Source organism: Diplotaxodon limnothrissa, linkage group LG19 (assembly GCF_057381915.1).
Source record: "Diplotaxodon limnothrissa isolate DT_005_m linkage group LG19, D_limnothrissa_male_GT1.1, whole genome shotgun sequence".
Taxonomy (NCBI): Eukaryota; Metazoa; Chordata; class Actinopteri; order Cichliformes; family Cichlidae; genus Diplotaxodon; species Diplotaxodon limnothrissa.
Genome location: NC_140614.1, coordinates 1,675,040 through 1,695,862, shown reverse-complemented (window position 1 = coordinate 1,695,862; position 20,823 = coordinate 1,675,040). Strand labels below are relative to the sequence as shown.

The window sequence follows — 20,823 nt, the reverse complement described above, 5'->3', positions numbered from 1 at the left end:
GGCTTTAGCTGAAGGACCAGATTTGCGCACCACTTGAACCGACTCTAAACATGAACACTATGGCTTTTGAGAAGAATAGCTGTTAAAGGTGATCAGAACAAATGGAATGGTCAACAAATAGTGTAACTCCTGCAGTAACGGATCAAGAGCTGTAACTGGCACAACTAAAATATACTCCAAGCTATGTTTTGCTCTATAACCTTTGCTGGTAGAATCATTTTACATTGTCTCTTCAAATATTTCTTTACATTTCCGTGTGTACTCCCACACGGAAATGTAAGGTCCCACAGACCCATAGGTCCATTCACTACCTAGAGAGACAAGAAAACGTTGTTCCTGTGATATTATACATGAGAGTAACGGACAAATATCACAGTCTTAGTTTCCAAGAACATAAGAAGTGTCCAGTTGCAGACAGGGATATGTACCTGCATGTGCACAAAAGAAACATCTGAGCACATGCAACTACCTTTTTACCTCATCTTTCCCTTATATTTAAAATATTTAAATATTACTTGAAAGCAGCCACTCTGCACATTGTTCAGCTTTCCCACTGTACGAAGAACCGAAAACTTAGAAGTGGAGCCTGAGGAGTTGGTGCTGGCCGTTTAAGCTGATGGTGCCAAAAAGTGATCATCTGCCTAAAAATGATTTCTGGTTTTTGCCAAAAAGTTTTTGCCTTTATTTTATTAGTGATGTGTCGGTCGCGAAACGAAATGGCTTTTAGAGCCGACTCTTTGAAGTGAACGACGTGAGCCGGATCCTTATTGGGAGCCGTGTTTTTTTTTCTTCTTTCTCTCACCCTCTCGCACTTTTTTCCCACTTCACTCCGCACGCAAGCCTTGTGCTTTGCGCTACACTCGCAGTAGTACAGGAACAGACCGGGGGGGGGGGGGGGGGGGGGGGGGAGAGAAAGAGAGCCAGGGATTAGAAAGGTGTAGTAATCATCCACAAGTATTTTTAGTTGCAGATGATAAAGGATTCAGAAAGTTTATTCATGCAGGTCCATATGACAGAGAATGTGCATCTTCTGTTTGTTTTCATATTTTTTCATATTTATATTTAATTGTGTTGTGGTTTGCAGCGTTTTGTGTTGTTTCACTTTAAATTTGTGTAAAAGGAAAGAAACTGAAAATTTAAATTGTTAAAAGTTGAAATGTAAACAGTTGTTTTTTGTATTATATGATTTATTTATTACATTTTATGTGGAGTGAATAAATAAAAGTATATTTACGGTGGCCCCTAGAGACAAAGCACGTACAAGCTCCGAAGAAGTGCTCCAGGATGCTAGGGGGCAGTGTTGAGCTTTTGTTACCTAGTGGCTACACAAGCCAGCAAGTACCAACGACCGGATTTGGTGTGTGGTAGTAACAGGTAAATGAACATTTTTTTTAAAATTATTTCAATATATGTGAGTGCTTGTGTATAAATACACGAACAATACACATATGCTTTCAATTGTGTAATTTAAGTGATCTAGGTAGCTCTGTTTTGAAAGTTCAATCAATCAATCAATCAATCAATCAATCAATCAATCAATCAATCAATCAATCAATCAATCAAAGCTTTATTTGTCACATGCAGGTTGGGACCCCCCACCCGACCTTACACACATAACACAGACATCACATGGGATTACAAGTCGGAGATCGGTAGCGTTGCAGAAAAACACTGAAAGGTACATAACAACGGGAAGGTACAAGAGGAAAAAAAAAGAGACCTCCACTCATGCTGTGCTTCCATGGCAGGACAGCACGAGAACAGGAAACAAAAAAACTCCTCTGCACAAAAAAAGCACACGCCATAGCACAATAAACACAGACAAGCAACAAGGGAAAGTGTTCCAGTGTGTACATCTGATCTGGGACCGCTGCAATCTTTTGACTGCGCATCCAACTGACCCGATGTCCACATCAGAGGGGAGGCAAGCGTTGGAGGTGGCGTTGGATCCGGGGTAGGGAGGGTGATGCGTCAGTGAGTGCTTATCAGTATCAGTAGTGTGTGTGTGCGTGTCCATAGTTCAGCTGAGACAGTGTCCTTCGCCCTGCCAGGCTAAGTAAACAGTCTACCAGCCAACCCAGGTGGCTTTGCATGGAATGGGAAGAACAGACTAAACACAGTCGTTATCAGTTCAGTTCATGCTAGAAATGTGTTTTGGAGTTTGTACATGTTTTGTCTCTAGGGGCCATCGCATATATTTATATATAAACATATATAAATAAAAACACTTTTTTTTACATTAGTAATTCATTTTGTGCATAATTTTATATTGTTGTTAATAATAAATTAATTAAAGCAACAAAACAACCTTTAGAGCTGGTTGGGGGCCAAAAGAGCCGGCTCTCTAAAATGAGCTGGAAATCCCATCACTATATTTTATTTAAATGACTTGTTGTCTTACAACCTGTGAAACACTTGTCAAACATATCTTTCGTGAAAGCCTCTGTAGCATTTTAAGTTATTTTAAGCCAGAAACATCATTCCTGCTATAATGCAGAAGCTGTAAATACTTTGTTGGCGAAAAGGCTTTTATATAGCTTTTATTTATATGGGTAACAAAGTGTAATTAAAAATGTCTTTTCCAAGAGAGATCTGGCCAAGAGGGCAGCAGAAATTACAACAAACAACGCATTACATTTCTATAAAAATACTTTAAGTAGCTAAAAAGAACTGGATTGAGTGTAATGTAGGTAAAACAACAAAAACACTTTCAAAACAGGTCATTTCTTTATTATATATATATATAATCATTTCATACATCCTGTTGACTACAGTTTATCAGAATCAGAATGCTTAGTTAATCCCAGAAGAAATGATGTGGTCACAGTTGCTCCCAGACAGCAACAACAGACCCTAAACTAAATTGAATATTACAATATATAAAAATGTTACAAATGATAACAAAATAGCTCTAATAAATCCAAATGGCTCTAATTATAAATATCCCAGTATATTACACAAAATTAAATAGATAAGATTGACAATGAGGTGTCCTTTTTATCACATTAACTGTAATTTTCTCTGTAGAGGATGTGCAGATATTAACAGTGTAACTATTGTAGCGTGTACTTGTACTTTAACTGGATGAATTGTACAGAGAGAAGGTCACAGGCAGGAATCATTTCCTGTGTCGTTCAGTGGTACATTCCTCAATGAATGTGCCCTGTACCAACACAGAGCAGAGCAGCTATCTGAACGCTGCTCCAACAGAGGTCGATCATCTTGTTAATAATTTTACCTCCTCACTACGTACGACTCTGGATACTGTAGCTCCTGTGAAAACTAAGGTCTCTAATCAGAAGTACCTGACTCCGTGGTATAATTCTCCATCACGTAGCCTAAAGCAGATGACTCGTAATCTGGAGAGGAAATGGCGTGTCACAAATTTAGAGGATCATCATTTAGCCTGGAGAAATAGTTTGCTGCTTTATAAGAAAGCGCTCCGCAAAGCCAGAACATCTTACTATTCATCACTGATTGAAGTAAATAAGAACAACCCCAGGTTTCTCTTCAGCTCTGTAGCCATGCTGACAAACAGTCAGAGCTCTGTTGAGCCAACAATCCCTTTAACATTAACTAGTAATGACTTCATGAACTTCTTCACAAATAAAATTCTTATCATTAGAGGAAAAATTACCAATAATCATCCCACAGATGTAATATTATCTACAGCTACTCTTAGTACCATTGATGTTAAGTTAGACTCTTTTTCTCTAATTGATCTTTCTGAGTTAACTTCAATAATTACTTCCTCCAAACCATCAACGTGTCTTTTAGACCCCATTCCTACAAAACTGCTCAAAGAAGTCCTGCCATTAATTAATTCTTCGATCTTAAATATGATCAACCTATCTCTAATGATCGGCTATGTACCACAGGCCTTCAAGCTGGCTGTAGTTAAACCTTTACTCAAAAAGCATCTCTAGACCCAGCAGTCTTAGCTAATTATAGGCCAATCTCCAACGTTCCTTTCATATCAAACATCCTTGAAAGAGTAGTTGTCAAACAGCTAACAGATCATCTGCAGAGGTTTATTTGAAGAGTTTCAGTCAGGTTTCAGAGCTCATCACAGCACAGAAACAGCTTTAGTGAAGGTTACAAATGATCTTCTTATGGCCTCTGACAGTGGACTCATCTCTGTGCTTGTCCTGTTAGACCTCAGTGCAGCGTTCGATACTGTCGACCATAATATCCTATTAGAGCGATTAGAACATGCTGCAGGTATTACAGGTACTGTGCTGCAGTGGTTTGTATCATATCTATCTAATAGACTCCAGTTTGTGCATGTAAATGGAGAGTCCTCTTCACACACTGAGGTTAATTATGGAGTTCCACAGGGTTCAGTGCTAGGACCAATTCTGTTTACATTATACATGCTTCCCTTAGGCAGCATCATTAGAAGACATAGCATACATTTTCACTGCTATGCAGATTACACCCAGCTCTATCTGTCCATGAAGCCAGATAACACACACCAATGAGTTAAACTGCAGGAATGTCTTAAAGACATAAAGACCTGGATGGCCGCTAACTTTCTGCTTCTTAATTCAGATCAAACTGAGGTTATTGTACTCGGCCCTGAAAAGCTTAGAAATATGGTATCTAACCAGATTCTTACTCTGGATGGCATTACCTTGGCCTCCAGTAACACTGTGAGGAACCTTGGAGTCATGTTTGACCAGGACATGTCCTTCAACGCACATATTAAACAAATATGTAAGACTGCTTTCTTCCATTTGTGCAACATCTCTAAAGTTAGAAATATCCTGTCTCAGAGTGACGCTGAAAAACTAGTTCATGCATTTATTACTTCCAGGCTGGACTACTGTAATTCATTATTATCAGGAAGTCCTAAAAACTCCCCGAAAAGCCTTCAGCTAATCCAAAATGCTGCAGCAAGAGTCCTGACAGGGACTAGAAAGAGAGAGCAGATTTCTCCTGTTTTGGCTTCCCTTCATTGGCTTCCTGTTAAATCCAGAATTGAATTCAAAATCCTGCTCCTCACATACAAGGTCTTAAATAATCAGGCCCCATCTTATCTTAATGACCTTGTAGTACCATATCACCCTATTAGAGCACTTCGCTCTCGCTCTGCAGGCCTACTTGTTGTTCCTAGAGTATTTAAAAGTAGAATGGGAGGCAGAGCCTTCAGTTTTCAGGCCCCTCTTCTGTGGAACCAGCTTCCAGTTTGGATTCAGGAGACAGACACTATCTCTACTTTTAAGATTAGGCTTAAAACTTTCCTTTTTGCTAAAGCATATAGTTAGGGCTGGACCAGGTGACCCTGAATCCTCCCTTAGTTATGCTGCAATAGACGTAGGCTGCGGGGGATTCCCATGATGCACTGAGTTTTTCCTTTCCAGTCACCTTTCTCACTCACTATGTATTAACAGACCTCTCTGCATTGAATCATATCTGTTATTAACCTCTGTCTCTCTTCCACAGCATGTCTTTATCCTGTCTTCCTTCTCTCACCCCAACCAATCACAGCAGATGGCCCCGCCCCTCCCTCAGCCAGTTTTTCCTTCCCACTGTCGCCAAAGTGCTGCTCATAGGGGGTCATATGATTGTTGGGGTTTTTCTCTGTATCTATGAAGCGCCTTGAGGCGACTTTTGTTGTGATTTGGCGCTATATAAATAAAATTGAATTGAATTGAACTACAGGAAAGACATAAAGTCACATGCATTCTGTATTCTGCCCACCTCTTAATCACAGACCCACCCACATATCTGTAGTACCCACCAGCTCTCCCTCTGTCTGCTGTCCAGCACCTTCTTGTCCTCCACTCCTTGCCATTAATGCTAATTTGCCTGTTCCCGATGCTCTTGTCCTCGCCATCCACTGAGCAGCATTATGGATAAATGCTTTGTTACCATGGCACCAGGTACTGGTTGCCTGTGGTAGCTCCTGCAACTGGGGGGACTATTATTTTTATGCCTTTTATAAGCCAGCAATTACAAAGAAAGCCTACATCTCAAAACCTACAAAATACATAATGGCCTACAATAACACATAATTGCTATAATTGTCGTTGTCATTACACCTCCTCAACCACTCACACGGAGGCTTCTGGCTTTCCCGTGTACTGTAGCCAAGAAAGAAACACAAAGGATGAGCTCACAGACTGAGCACTGAATGGGATCAGCAATGACAGTATTTTCCAGTGGAAATATGTCTTTGTTACTCTAATTAATCACGTTATAACAGCTATATTACACATTGCTATTATATTTATTATATTCTTTCTGAACTTAAGTTTTTTTCCCTAATTTTATGTAGTTTAAAATAATAATTTTGTCTTTAATAATTGTAGACAATTCTCTACTGTGAGTGAGAGCAAGCCAGATAATGCAGTAAATTAATCTGGTGTTGTCATCGAGTGTGGATGGAGCGGACTTGAACGCAGATCTCCTTTGCAATGAGACAGTAAATTTATTTACAGTGCAAAAACAATGACAGTTCAGTGTGAAATCCTTAGGCCGTGGCTCCCCGTGGTCATTTCTCCCGACTCCCGATAGTGCTGTATGGCGATGTGAAAAAAGGCGACACTCTGCACTTGTGCATTAATTCCCCGCTCGTGGTTCAGCTCCTGTGTTTTCCTCTCCACCTCCAGGTGCAAAAGACAACAAAGGAGAGAGAAGGTAACCAAAAGGGCATCTGAAAGAGCACACGATCTTCTTACCTGTACTAACGAGCTTAGTCTAATGATCCAGCGCTGACTGAAGCCTGGTCACGGCGTTAAATACATAGATGTCAAAGGTTCCAAAGCTAACCAGAGATGGATAACACTGGTTGCAACTTTTTGAACAATTCGTGGGTCGTCTTTGGTCGAATTCATTGCAGATTATTTCAGGAGGAAATGTTGGATATCAGAATCAAAAATACTTTATCAATCCTGAAGGAAATTGTGGGTTACAGCAGGCAGCATGCTGGTTGGTGCATGTGCAGTAACAAAGGAAAAGGATATCTTAATCATATGAACTGCAGTGGTAGAATTTATAAAAGGGAAGTTATTACAAACTTTTCAGGATGTACTACAGTTGGTGATGTGCATGATTCATGGATCCAAATCGCCCTTATTTACCTTCTTGGTGCAGCCCTTCAGTTCATCCTCTGCCTGGAGGATGCCACTTTGATTTGCTGCCCCTCACAAATGTTAGAATATCAGGGGTTTCGAGTTTCAAGGGAAGTTTAAATTCACCTCCCCCTGAATTCTTACAGAAAAAAGTCTAATCTTTTGGAGACGATACCCAAAAAGCAGCCCAATCGCCGATCTAGCACTTTTTTAGCAGCACTTGGAATACCATGAGGGATGTCCTGTGGTGTGTGCCATCTGTTGGCATCTTGGGTCATGTGGGTTGCAGAGCGAGGCCTCCATACACTGATATTGTTCCAGTGTACCCCACTGATGCTCTATTAAATTGAGTCCTGGGTGATTTGTACTATTTTTGATTTTTTCTCAGCTCTTCTGGCTTTTGTATCGGCATTGTAGTTCTTAGGGATATGGGAGGATGTTCTTGGTTTGGAACCAAGGTTAGTTATACACACCAAGAACATGTTTACTTAAATCCACCGTACTTTCTTATATTTACGTGCTGTGATGCAGTGGGACTCCTTCTCTCCCTCCTGTTTAGGATTTCTGTGACTGCAGTAAAAATGATCCCAGCTGAACTGGACTGAAATAAAACTTTTTTTTTCATTAATTCACCAAGTAGTGCATACAAAACAAAACAAAACAAAACAAAACAAAACAAAACAAAACAAAACAAAACAAAACAAAACAAAACAAAACAAAACAAAAGCAGTACAGACAGGCAGAGCTGCTGATTTACTAAATAACCAGCAAAAGCAAAAAACATATGGGTTACACATGTGGCTTATATGTTAGGTTACATTGTTTTCAACTCTTGGCAGTTATTTCCTGGTTTGTTTGTTTGTTTGTTTGTCTGTTTGTTTGGGGGGGTTTTTTAGGCCGGGGTGGGGGGTCCCAATATTCCTTGTTTTAGTTAAACCCTGTTTCCCTAATGCTGTGGCATCAGCTCAGTTGTAGAGTTTTCTTATGTATTGATGATTGTTGTGTGAGGTCTAGCCATTGTGATGTGCTGATCTTTGTCCTGTTTTTCCAGTTGGGCAGTATTGTTCTTGGTGATAGTCAGGGACACAAGCAGGGCTGTTTTGATCTGCATTATGTTTAGTTCTTCCAGATTGCGAGGTAAACAGACAGAGGGGTATATCAGGTCTTTTTCCCATTTGTTGATTGGCGTGTGAGGTGCATTATCATTAGAGAATATTAGTTTATTTAGCTTCGAGAGTGTGTTTGTGTCTGCGCTGTTTTGTTGATGCTGTCCAGTAGTGGTAGTTGTCTTAGCTGAGTGTCATTGATACTCATTTTTGCTTTGATGGAGTGTTTTAGTAGGTTATACTGAAGAAACTGTTTCCTGTCAATGAGCTGTTGAAGTGTTAAGAAATGATTCTAATCACAAATGTGGCAGAGGTGTGTGATGCCTTTTTCTTTCCATTTAATGCCTGCCAGGGGTCATTCATTTGCACTGAAGGGTTGTTCCATATGGGTGTTTGAGTTCTTTTTGATTTTGCTCGTCTTCCACCAGGCTGTCAGAGTTGTTGCTATTGGCGGGCTTTTAAAGCAGTTGTAATGTCTAATTGTATTGTTGATGAATGGTAGATTTTGGATTAATATGTCTTTACAATCAGATTGTTCGATGTCCAGCCATGGATGAAGGTGATGGGTTGAATGCATCCATTTGATGAGGTGTTGTAGTTGGTTGACTAAGTAGTGGTGGAGATTTGGTGCATCTAGGGCTCCTTAGAGTTTTGACTGGTGTAATGTTAGTTTTATTATTTATTATTTATTTATTTTAGTTTTTTTTTTTTTTTTTTTTTGCCTGTCCCGTTTGGCTCTTTTGCATCAGAATTATTGTCTAAAGGTGGCGAAAGATGCCCAACGGATTTACTTTACCAAATGGACCATCCCAGCCTTGCCGTAATGGTCTATTTGATTCACCTTTTATTGTTTATTTTATTTTCACTTGCTAAATACGGGTAAAGACTTGACTGGGGAAAAGAAAGGGGAGAAAGAAAGAGGGAAAGAGAAACAGCGGGGAAGAGGGACGGGGATAAAGGGCAAAAAACAAAAAAACAAACAAAACAAACAGACAAAAAATACATCTATCAATCACCTGGATCACGTGTTGAGAAAGAAAAAGCGAGCCCCAGGCTCCAGGCCCCGATAAGCAGCCACCAAGGAGTGAGCCGGTGTGTACCTGGACGCCCATCCCTGGACACAAAGAACCACCAACGCACCAATGTCTGAGGGAGTCCGCCACTGGCAGGGGAAGTGGTGGTGGGGGGAGATAGGCCTCCAACCTTGGAGGGCCTGAGATGTCCCCAGAGAGGTGGCGTCTGATACCCAACCTGACATATAGACACAGACATACAGGCACACACAGATACAAACATCCATTCCCACCCTCATGCTCTCATATGCAATTACTCAGCACTCAACCAACGTGGAGACAGACATAAAGAGACGCTGTACACACGATCACACTCCCCAAGCGTACTCTACAAACCGGGTCTAGGTACCCTTGCCCCTGGAGGGGGGAACTGCACCCAGACCCAGGTGGTGTTACCCTTTTCCCTGCGGTGGGGAGAAGCAGACCGCCCCGACTCCGCAGCAGCAGGGAGGCCCCACACCCCAGACCGCAGTCGGACGGCTGACTCCTCCTCCCAGCCCCCCCGCTCCAGCAGGCCGCAGAGAATGGGGGTGTGTGAAGACTCCAAACCTCCCTCCACCCGCTCATTGTAGTGTTGATGCATGTGTGTTCTAAGGTGCATTTAAAACCCAGGAGGGCATGGAGCTACCTGCCAGAGAGCAGCAGGTAAGCACATAGCCCCTCCTGATAGCCCTCAATGTCTACGTGTATTTAAAATTGAGACGTGGGCAACAACGCCAGGGGTGGGGTGTACACCCTGATGGTAATTTGGAGTCCGTGTAGCGTGCCCACCCCCAAGATCCTATATGTATGTGTAATGAGAGTGTGAGTAATGTGAATGTCTAAGTTGTGGGATAAAATTGAGGCAGAAGCAGCCAGAAGGGGACGGGGGGGGGGGGGGGGGGGGGTAGCCTCCTCTGCACCCTGGTGACACACCTTTACCCCAAGGCCCTGCATGTGTGGGTGGTTGTGGTGGAGCGGGAAGAGGGAGGCAGCTGGAGATGGGGAAGGAAGGAAGGGAGGGGCAAGTGACCGCTGACCCCCGCTGTCCCCAGTAGGCACCCCCATACTCTGCAACCCGCCAGGGAAAGGGGGCCCAGGCCCATCCGGACCGGGGCCCAGTTCAGCAGAGAGCCCAGGACAGCCCACCCGACCCCACCACAGAGAACTGCACCCACCCCGTCATCCACTCATCTTCCAGACTACACAAGTCAATAGACGCCCAGGCTGAGAGCTTCCTCCACCTCTCCTGTATCTCCCCCTCCTGCAGAGTGAGTTCCTGGAGAGAGGAGAGCTCCTGCAAGGTGTAACAACCTCCCCCACCAGTTGAAGAGCCCCCATGGTGGCTCGATGCACTGGTGGCATCCTGCGCCAGGGCTGGGCCCCCATACACCCACCCGCCCACAACCCCAGCAACACACCAACCAGGACCCAAGCCCCAAGGCCCAGCCAGGGCCCCAGCCCAGAGACGGAGCGCCCCAGAACCTCACACCTCTCCCAGACCCACCCAGGGACAGCCAGGCTACCAGGTCAGTAACCCACGTCTGTCAGCACAGACCCTCCCCTAGCCCCGCTGCATGCAGCCACGAGGAAACCATCACCTAAGAGCCAACAGAGCCCTTAATAGGCCATGACCGCAACCTCGGGTCGAACCCTCCAAGGAAGATGCTCCTGGGGAGTTTTTTTGTTTTTTCAGTCGAATGATGTTATTACTGTGTCCAGAGTGGTGAAAAAAAGCTGTTGTGGGTTGAATAAGGATCATTGTGAACAAGTAATTGATCTTGTATATGATTTGGGAGTATGTTTTAATGATTTGGATTAGTTCTTCAACTGATTTGTTGGGAACAGGAGTGCATCATCTGCATATAAACTTAGTTCATGTGTTACATTATTGGTGTGAATGCCTGTGATGTTAATGTTCTGATGGATTGCTGCTGCTAATGGTTCAATGTTTAATTGTAGAGTGTTTTGATCCATTGGATAAATGAGTGTTTCCATAAGAAATGTGCCGTTTACTTTGTCAAATGCTTCTTCTGCATTCTGAGAAGATCGTTGTTTTATGGTTACTTTGGTGAGAGAGATGTACGAGGTTGAAAAGTCTACGTGTATTATTTAAAGAATGTCTGTTCGGTCTGGGTGAATGGGAAAGGAGATAACTGATTCAATGCGGGTTGTTAGAGCTTTGCTGATTATTGTGACGTCCGTGTTAATTAAGGAAATAGCTCTGTAACTGGAGCAGTGAATAGGGTCTGAAATTAGTGCTGTATTCACATGATATGGAATGAACTGGCTATTTTTAATTTCATCTGGCATTTTAACAAAAAGCGGAGACAGAAATTTCAGGGGGACATCCATCAGGAGCTTTATTGTTTGACAATTTTTGCTCTCTCATCTTCTGTGGATGTCAGTGGGGAGTCTCAGATGTCTGCCTCTTCCTTTGACAGTGACAGTAATGTGATGTTATTGATAAACTTGTCTGTTTATTTGAAATCATATATATCATCATATCTTTATATATTTCATAATGAAATTGTCTGAAGGTGTTATTTATGATGTAAGAGTCGTTGGTGATGTTTCCTGTCCAGTCTTTAATTGCTGTAATGAGAAATGAGAAACTTGTACTGTTTAAGACTCGTCATTGTGTTTAGATTGCAGTCTCTGTAAGATAAATTGTGTATTTTTTTTTTATTAATGATGCTGTCGAGTTGAAGTTCTGTAATTTCTTTCAGTGTTTGTTTTGTGGGATTTGTGGCATATAAATTGTGTAGTTTTTTCTTCTTCTGTGGCACAAATATAACGGTGTAGAGAAAGAGTTGAGCGCGCACGGGCAGAAATGTTGAGAGCGCGAGCGACACATTGCGAGCGAGCGCAAATGCAAAAACTGAGCAAGAGGGGCTGCTGTTGTGTGTGTGTGTGTGTGGATAATAGCAAACACTGAAATACATTTTTTGCACGCAGCAACGAGTTTTTAGTTTTTTAATTTCAAATTTAGCTTTTCTTCGCTCAAAATAAATTTCTCCTCAAAATGCAACACTTGCACCTGCAAATTGTTTTTACATGCGCTCAGAATAGTGGCACAAAAATAACGCCATAGGTATCTCACTTTTTCTTTGAGTACTGTCCTGTACTTCATCACTATTCCACAGAGTCTCCTTGTGGAAATGCCAAACATCTGTTTCATCCTAGATGCAATCTAGTGAGGCAGTTACCCTCACCAGATTATATCAAGTACAAATTAAGATGTCATGTCACACACAATTGTGAATTTATTGGATGTAAACCTAAAAAAAGTTTAGATGATTCAGTTTGTTTGAAGGTGTACTTACAGTCTATTTGACAGGAGTTTCATGTATTTAAAAAATAGTGTAAAACTTACTGTAAGATTACAGGGTTTTATTTACAGTGAGTCTGTCATTATTGCAGCAGTCACTTCCCAGGGTTAGCACAAAGCTTGTGCTCCTACCAAAAAGATTTAAGCAGCTGGGCCTTTCCAACCTTTCCAGTATACCTTTGCATCATTGCTGCTTTGTTGTAAGCTTCTGAAAGCATACATAATGTTTTACTGTGAATTGTTTTCTTTTTTCTTGGAGAAAATTGTGTTACTTCCAATCTTGTGGTATTTCTTAGTGAATGATACCAGAAAATTGTGGTAGCTATATTAGCGGGCAATCTAAAAGGTAAATTAAATATTGTGTTATGTTGTTTTTTCTCAGACACTGATAAGTGCGTGTGTGCATACATGTGTAATGATGTGCACGGTGGAAGTCTGGTGGAGGGGATACTGCATTGATGGTTTCCTTTCATCTAACCATTGTCTAACATTTTTCATTATTTTCTCTCTGTCAAACTAAAACATACTCAAGCATTTTTATATATGCTTGTGTGTATATTATGTATTTATCACATGTCTGATATGATTAGGTATTCCTCGGTCTGCTATCAGTGTCTGCTTATGCTTCATTCTCGCGTTAACCTGCAGCCTGCATCTGCAGTGTGTTGATAAAGCTCTCTTTATATTTTCAAATGCCTTTTTGGTATTATTGTTCAGAGGTGGCAGGACCTGAAAGTAATTTGTCAAATCCTCAGCTACGCCTTCCATCCTTATCCCCTTCTCCCCGTTACACCCCCCTTCTCCTCTACCTACATGATCACATTTTTCACCAGCAAGGGTGCAACAGGAGAGGAAACATTAACCACATTAAGAACTTGTTCACATATATGTGTGTGCAAGATACCTTTTTGGATGCGCTGAGAGGCATCATCAGTGATGTAACCTGGGCTCAATGGGGTGTGTCGGGTCTTTCAACATAAGACAGTCTCGCCCAGACAACCCAGCTAAGGTTGATCAGACCCCAGCCTGCGTCCCAGCAGCAGCCACCCATGGACCAGCCCTCTTTATCCACAATCACCTTGTGGCTTTCTCTGCGCCTTCACATACAGACCAGATGGCCCTCTTCCTAGCCACTCCTGTTAGGTCCAGTTGGTTTAGGACTTTGCAGAGTGAGCATCATGCAAAGGCTCTGCAGCCCACCTGTATTCGCTCATATTACGCCTTCCAGCCCCTTCCCAGAACTTCTCTACCAGCTCCTGGTACTTGGCGCATTTCCTTTCATTTGACTCTTCCATATGCTCCTTCCAGGACATGGTGAGTTTGAGGACAATAAGCTGTTTTGTTGCCTCTGAGACAATAATTATGTCTGGCCAAAGTGATGTTTCAGTGATGTGCTGAGGGAACTTCAACTGCTTCCTTAGGTCAGCTTGCAGCTGGCAGTCTGAGGCTGTATAGAGCAGACCTGACCGTATTCTTTGCTGCTGACAGGTCTCCTCTCCAGCTTTAACAAATGCAATTCTTGTCTTTTGGGCAATATGGTGTTTGCCAGGAGTGATGGTGTTGCTTATGCTTTCTGAAACCGCCTTCAGCACCTGGTCACGGTGCCAGCGGTAGCGACTTTCTGCAGGGACTTTGTACTTTCAGCTACTCGTGTTGCAAGGATCCCGTTCCAGAGCATGGCTGACATGCTGGTGTTTCACTATTGACACAGACATGGAGGTTGACTGGGATTGGTAAGGCATCATATGCAGCCTGAACAAGGAAATGGACAGAGGTCTGCCTCAGTGATGTTTGTCCAGGTTACCTTTTGCTGTAAGATGTTCTCCCACTTTGCCTCAGCCCCACTGTCTTACTTAATCGGACCTCTTCCTGAATTAGCTGGTGTCTCTCCTTCCCTCGGGCCTTCCCCATTTGGGTCTTTGGGAAAATACCCAAGCCAGCTGTCCCGGTGGCCAGCGTCCCCACCAGCTCCTTCTGCCTGAGGTATGACTCTGCCACCTCCACTCCTCTCTCTCCTCTCCACTTCCTCTCTGTTCTCACCTCAATACCCGCTGCTGACACTTTCTGGTCCCTGGAGTCCCAATACTGAAGGACTTCTCTAGTGCATGCCACCTTAAATTCTTCTGTGAGACTACTAAATGGGAGCTGCAAGGTGTTACTGGTTCCATAAAGCGCTGCACTGCAGTGGGGGAAGCCCAACCATTTGTGCAGAAAGCTATTAATTCTCCTCCCGAGGGACTCCACAGTTGACACTGGAACTGAGTAAACAAGCAGAGGCCACAGGACATGTGGTAGGATAGAGTGCTGGTAAAGCCAGGCCTTGAATCTACTGGCAGGCCTGACTTGTCAACCTTAGTGAGCCAGCTATCCAGTTCTTTGGTGGACTTCTGGATGGTGGTGGAGTTGTTCAGAGATGTGTCGAAAAGCTTCCCCAAACTCTTCACTGGAAGACATGATTGTGAGGTGCAACCAGTTATTCTCCCTTTTTCCAGCCGATGGCAGTTGGATGTTACTTCCCCAGAAGTGACCCTCAGTCTGAAATTGTCACAATAATCCAGGACGAGGTCTTGATTTTACCAGGGACATGGTGGCGGTGTAGTGCAAGATCAACCAACCTGTGTGGAATTGATCCATATGCGTTGGCCAAATCCAGCCACAGTCATCCCTGTTCTCCCGGGTTTCTCTAATGAGCTGTGTGCTCTAAGCAGCCAGGTACTCCAGGAATGTCACCTGTCTGCACTGAGGGATCGATGTAATTGCTCTTGTGGAGAAACTCCGTGAGCCTCCGGGAAACGATGCTAAAAAAAACTCCAATATGTGCTCAAAACATGTGGCATATACTGGTTCTCTTACCAATACTGAACAAACACTTTTTTAAAGGTTTGTTCATCTTTAAACTCAGTGATCATGAATACAGACGTATATATTAATTCAATTCAATTCAATTTTATTTATACAGCACCAAATCACAACAACAGTCTCCTTAAGGTGCTTTACATTGTACAGTAGATCCTACAATAATAGATACAGAGAAAAACCCAACAATCATATGACCCCCTATGAGCAAGCACTTTGGGGACAGTGGGAAGGAAAAACTCCCTTTTAACAGGAAGAAACCTCCAGCAGAACCAGGCTCAGGGAGGGGCGGGGCCATCTGCTGCGGCCATATTATACCTGCTAACTAGAGCTAAGTAATTAGTTTGTGAAATGCAATCAGTTTCACTCACCAAAACTGGAGCATAGATGTCCTGGATGGGCTGCAAAATATTTGTGAGAATATTTGTATTTATTTTGTTTAAAGGTGTCTATTTAGGTATTCAAGATGAACGAAAATGTAATGTCAAGGGAAGAAGGCCTAACTATGAATTTAACCTTAGACAAGTAATCTGGTGGATGGAAAAACAGTCCTATAAATAACAGTAACTTTGCTGTCTTTCTTTTCATTAGAAAATGATGCACAGTTTTGATACATTTTCAGGTTTCATAAACAATGTAACACAATTTAAATGCTTTGTATTGGTTTAAAAAAAACAAACAGTCTCTTTTCTGTTAGTGGGCTACAATAATAAAGTGCTTCAAAGCTTTTTTCGTAATAATAAGAAGAGTAAAGATTAAACACCATCACAACAGTAAGGCACTGACGCAGCAATGCAGGTTTTGTTCGTATTTATGTGAAAATGCTGCAAGTTTTCTTAGTCTCAGGGGACAAATTTTCACTTGGCCTTTTCTTTCATGTTGTCAGTGAGCTTGAAGGGACTACTATTTTTATTGAAGCTTTTATTTTGGAGTGAATGATCGACCTGTTCAGCGGCTCTAGGTATTTATGCTCAGTCTGAGTGGGAGAAGAAATGGCTGCTTCTTGCTGAGAGATGGGGGGATGAGGTAGCTCGGGTGAGTAAGGGGAGGATGGATATAACAAAAAGAGGAGGAAAGGCAACAAATGAAAAGAGAGACAGACTGTTTTCTATCTAGTCCCTCTGCACCTTAAGGGACAACTTGATATACTCTAATGTCTGTTTATGGATTAATGATAATCTCAGCCAGTCCCCCCAATCCACCCACTCCAACTCCATTTCTACAATCCAACAGAAGCCGAACAACCAGCAAGAGCAGAAGCATTAATATAGGAGAATGAAATGGAGGAGAGGGTGTGTTTGTTTAGTGTATGTATGTGGCCAAAATATAGACGGACAGAGGGTGTTTTTTTCTGCCCAGAGAATTAGAAGGAGAAAAAAGGCCTTCAATTTTCCACTTGAGCAGATTTCAATTTACTCACACACACCCCTCCGTGACGCCGTCCTCCCATTGTTATTGACAGCATTTAGACTGGCCCATGGCAGAAACAGTGTATGTCGCACACACGCCTTATGGAGAAAGATGTACACTGTATTTCTGTGGGTTGTTTTATTTTCTGTCTGTGGGACTGATAAAGTGAACTGCAGCTGTGGACCATACATCATTAAATGATGTGGGTCCAACACATCACTTCTTTTTTGTTTTTTAAACAAAATGCACAGAGAAATAGTACCATTACATGTTTAAACAACAGAATTTCAGTACTTTGACAACAAACTCAACAGATACTAAATATCCTGTACTGCTGTTAAACTTGTTAATACAAACTTCATTCACTGATTTAGTCTATCAGCAGAGGAAAATCATATATATCCTTCCATCACATATATCAAACATTCATGAGTTCCATCGTTTAAAATGTGATGATTTTGTGCATTTTTCTATTTCAGGACATTTTCAATTACGTGCAGCAAACTCTCAGTCTATTTTCTGATGCATTTCAAAGGTTAAAATCTCTGTTAGCATTTGTGTTTTTACCTTTTTGTTGATTTTTTGCTCTATTTGCACTGTTATGCAAACAAATAGAGATCGGAAGATGAGTAGCAAAAGCAAAGGTTGGATTTGTGCTTGTAAATGATCGATTGTGTCACGTCAGACATGTTACAGTGAACGATGTGATCTGCAGTCAGGATATTGAACTGCTGTTGTTCTTAGACTGCACTATGCACCAAGGGAATTTTCACACATCATCACCAGAGGCCAACAAGTCTTTCAGGGTTTGTTTTGAGTGCACAGACTGGACTGTGCTGGTTGTGACACCTTCACAACCTACATCAGCTTCTGTAGGGACATTTTGATTCTAGTAAGGACTGTTTGCTGTTTTCCCAAGAATAAGCCCTGGACATTAAAGAAATCCTTCACCAGAAACGCAGACATTCAAGTCAGCGATAAAGAAGGTATTTTCAACACCAACTGAAAGGGCGATAGATGCGGCCAAAGGTGGAGTATAAAAGAGAAGCAGAGAGTAAATCGGGAGCATCAAGGGTCACTCACAGAAGAGCAGCCATCAATGAGTGCAAATCCAGTCAATTCAACCTGTTTTATAGCTGGTTTGATGGGTTGCCACACAGGAATGCCTGCTGTGCTTTAATATCTGTCCTCCCTCGGACTACTTCAACTGATGCTCCTGTTTCAATGACACCTCTATGCCTCCACCTCTTGAGAGGCTGCTCCAGCACCACTATCTTCTGTCTCCTGCACACAACAACCCCAACACCACTGCAACTGCAACATCCACTACATCTGACCATCTGCCCCCATCCTTCTCAGCTAACAAAGCAAGGGCACAGCTCAGAGACTGCGTCCAGGGAAAGGAGCAGGCCCAGATGGTGAGTGACAAGACTCCTGAAGGATTGTGCAGCCCATCCAGCTGAAACCATTCAATGGGTTTTCGGCTTGAATCGATGATAAGGCAACGTCCATGTGCAGTGTGCAGTGTACAGCTCAAAATCCTGTACATGCAAATATAGTTCTCCACCTCAACACTGCTAAAATAAAGGGGATTTCAGAAGATCTAGGCCATCCCACTTCTATGCTCATGATACAGTTATTTACAGCTGTGGTTCAACTCTTGTCCAAGCCACTGACTCCTTGCAGAAAGCCTCTTTTGCTGTCCAGCACTCATTACTTCAGCTTAAACTTGTTCTCAACGCAGACAAAACAAAGCTCATGTTGTTTTCTAAATCAAGGAGACGAGCCCAAACAATCCCATCAGTAACCACTCTTGAAGAGTTGGTTCACACCTATAAATATCTGGGAATCTTAATTGATGACTCGCTCACCTTCAAACCACATGTAGAGAATCTTGTGAAAAACCTGAAGTTAAAACTGAGATTTTATTTTCAAAACAAGTTGTGTTTCTCTTTTAATACAAAGAAGCGGCTTGTTGCTGCAACATTCTTGCATGTGCTGGATTATGGTGATATTCTATATATGAATGCTTCTGCTCAATGTCTTCGAATGGTTGATTCTGTGTATCGTGCTTCTCTGAGGTTCATCACTAACTGTAAATTTCAGACTCACCACTGTGAGTTATACTCTCAGGTAGGACGGCCTGCTTTGGTAAGTCGGAGGAACTCTCATTTATACAGTTTTATATATAAGGCGATACTTGGGTTGCTGCCTGTTTGTAATGAAACGTGCTGGTCGGTATTCTCTTCGTCCGCATGGTTACTTGTTGCTTTCTGTTCCATTTGCCCGAACTGAACTTGGTAAAAGAGCTTTTGTCCATTTAGCACCCTCGGCTTGGAACTGCAGAAGGAAAATTACTGAATTCATTTCATTAAGTGCTTTTAAATCTAAACTACGAATCCTTGAGGCCAAGTCCATAACATGCAACTGTTTCAATTAGATTGATTGTCATTTTAACTGACTTTTTTTTTTTTTTTTAATTTTATTTTTAATTTTATTTGTATTCTTTCACTTAGGATTTCTCTAGCCTGCCAATCAAACAGAGGTCTCTCCAAAATGTATGTTAAATGAAGGTGGGAAAAAGAAGGTTAAATATGTGAAAAACACAGTTCATCACCATAGCTCTGTTTTTGAGAGAATTCTCCTGGAAAAACACTTTTTTAATAACTTTGCAGTTCTAGTGTAAAATACCTGAATCTGTGGTGTATCCTTACTGGTTGGATGTGGTAACAGAGATAAATAATCATTCCACAGATTTAGATTTTAGTGTTGTTTATTTTGAGAATTCATTAATTGAAATTAAAAGAAAAATACAACTTGTTGAATAAAGAATTGCCAGCAAACTATGAGTGGATAAAAATCGTTAAGGAAATCCGTTAAATGGAACAGTTGACCTGGTCTCTGAGACTTGAGAGTGTAAAGTATGAAACGCACTGGGAACATGGAGATGATCTCAGTCTGTGAAACGAAATATCTGACAAACTGAATGATCAGTATTTTTGGTTCCTGTATTTTATGTGAACTCAATAACATTTTCCTTTATACTTTGTTTTTAAATAACAACATGCCAAATAGGAATGTGTGTATGGTATATAGTAACTCTGTATTCTGCAATTTATCACACTAAGCTTTACTGAGATATGTAAAGCCAATAATGTCCTTCCTGACACAACATTGATGATTTTCTTATTTTACAGTCTTTATTTTACTGAATTAATTTTATTAATTTAGTAATTGTTGGAAGTTATTAAATGTGTATCTCATGTTAATCCTAAATAAAAGAGTCATTAATCCTGCTCTTGCCTTATTGCAGGTAGTGTATAAGAATAATGACATCCGTCTTGAGTTGTCCCGTCTGGCTCGAATTGTGGACCCCAAGATGAAAATCCAGGGTGAGGTATCCTACAAGTGTGAAAATGTGGCCACCCTTGACCCAATTTCTTTTGAAACCCCTGAGGCCTATATCAGTCTCCCCAAGTGGAACACCAAGCGGATGGGATCCATCTCTTTCGATTTCCGTACGACTGAGCCCAATGGACTCATCCTCTTTACCCATGGCAAACCCCAAGAGCGCAAAGATGCTGCACGGAGCCAAAAGAACACCAAGGTCAGTTCATAATCTCCTCAGTCACTTGATAATTTCTGTTTTAAAAAATGCTTGACTGAAAACAGTTTGAAAGGACTGATGTGTCTTGACATCAAGGTCACCACCTGGTGAGAATGGCAAACCAACAAATTCACCTGTGTTTGCGAGGCTGTTGTAGACAAGTCGTTCCCAAAGTGTGTTTGCTAGGGCCCTCTTTGTTTTACAAGAAAAATCCCCACTTCGGGAACCACTGTTGTAGACAATAAAATTTTCTAGCTTTGTGACCATTTGTTTAAGAGGAGTAGTTCATTTAAAATTAGATTTGCTGTTTATCTTAATAACACATTGCATATTAGATTATCACAGATCACTTTAACCATAGAAGGGTTCACTGGAGACAAAATGC

At 41.8% G+C, this 20,823-nt stretch overlaps 1 protein-coding gene across 2 annotated transcripts in view; it reads left to right on the top strand.

Moving 5' to 3' along the window:
* The window catches only part of nrxn3a (neurexin 3a), a 197,829-nt gene that overhangs the window by 77,549 nt on the left and 99,457 nt on the right, over positions 1 to 20,823 (top strand). For both annotated transcript variants that reach the window (XM_085379217.1, XM_085379218.1), the window contains one exon: positions 20,145 to 20,438. In XM_085379217.1, coding sequence (XP_085235343.1) covers positions 20,145 to 20,438 — 294 coding nt within the window. The remainder of the gene's footprint in view (positions 1 to 20,144; positions 20,439 to 20,823) is intronic.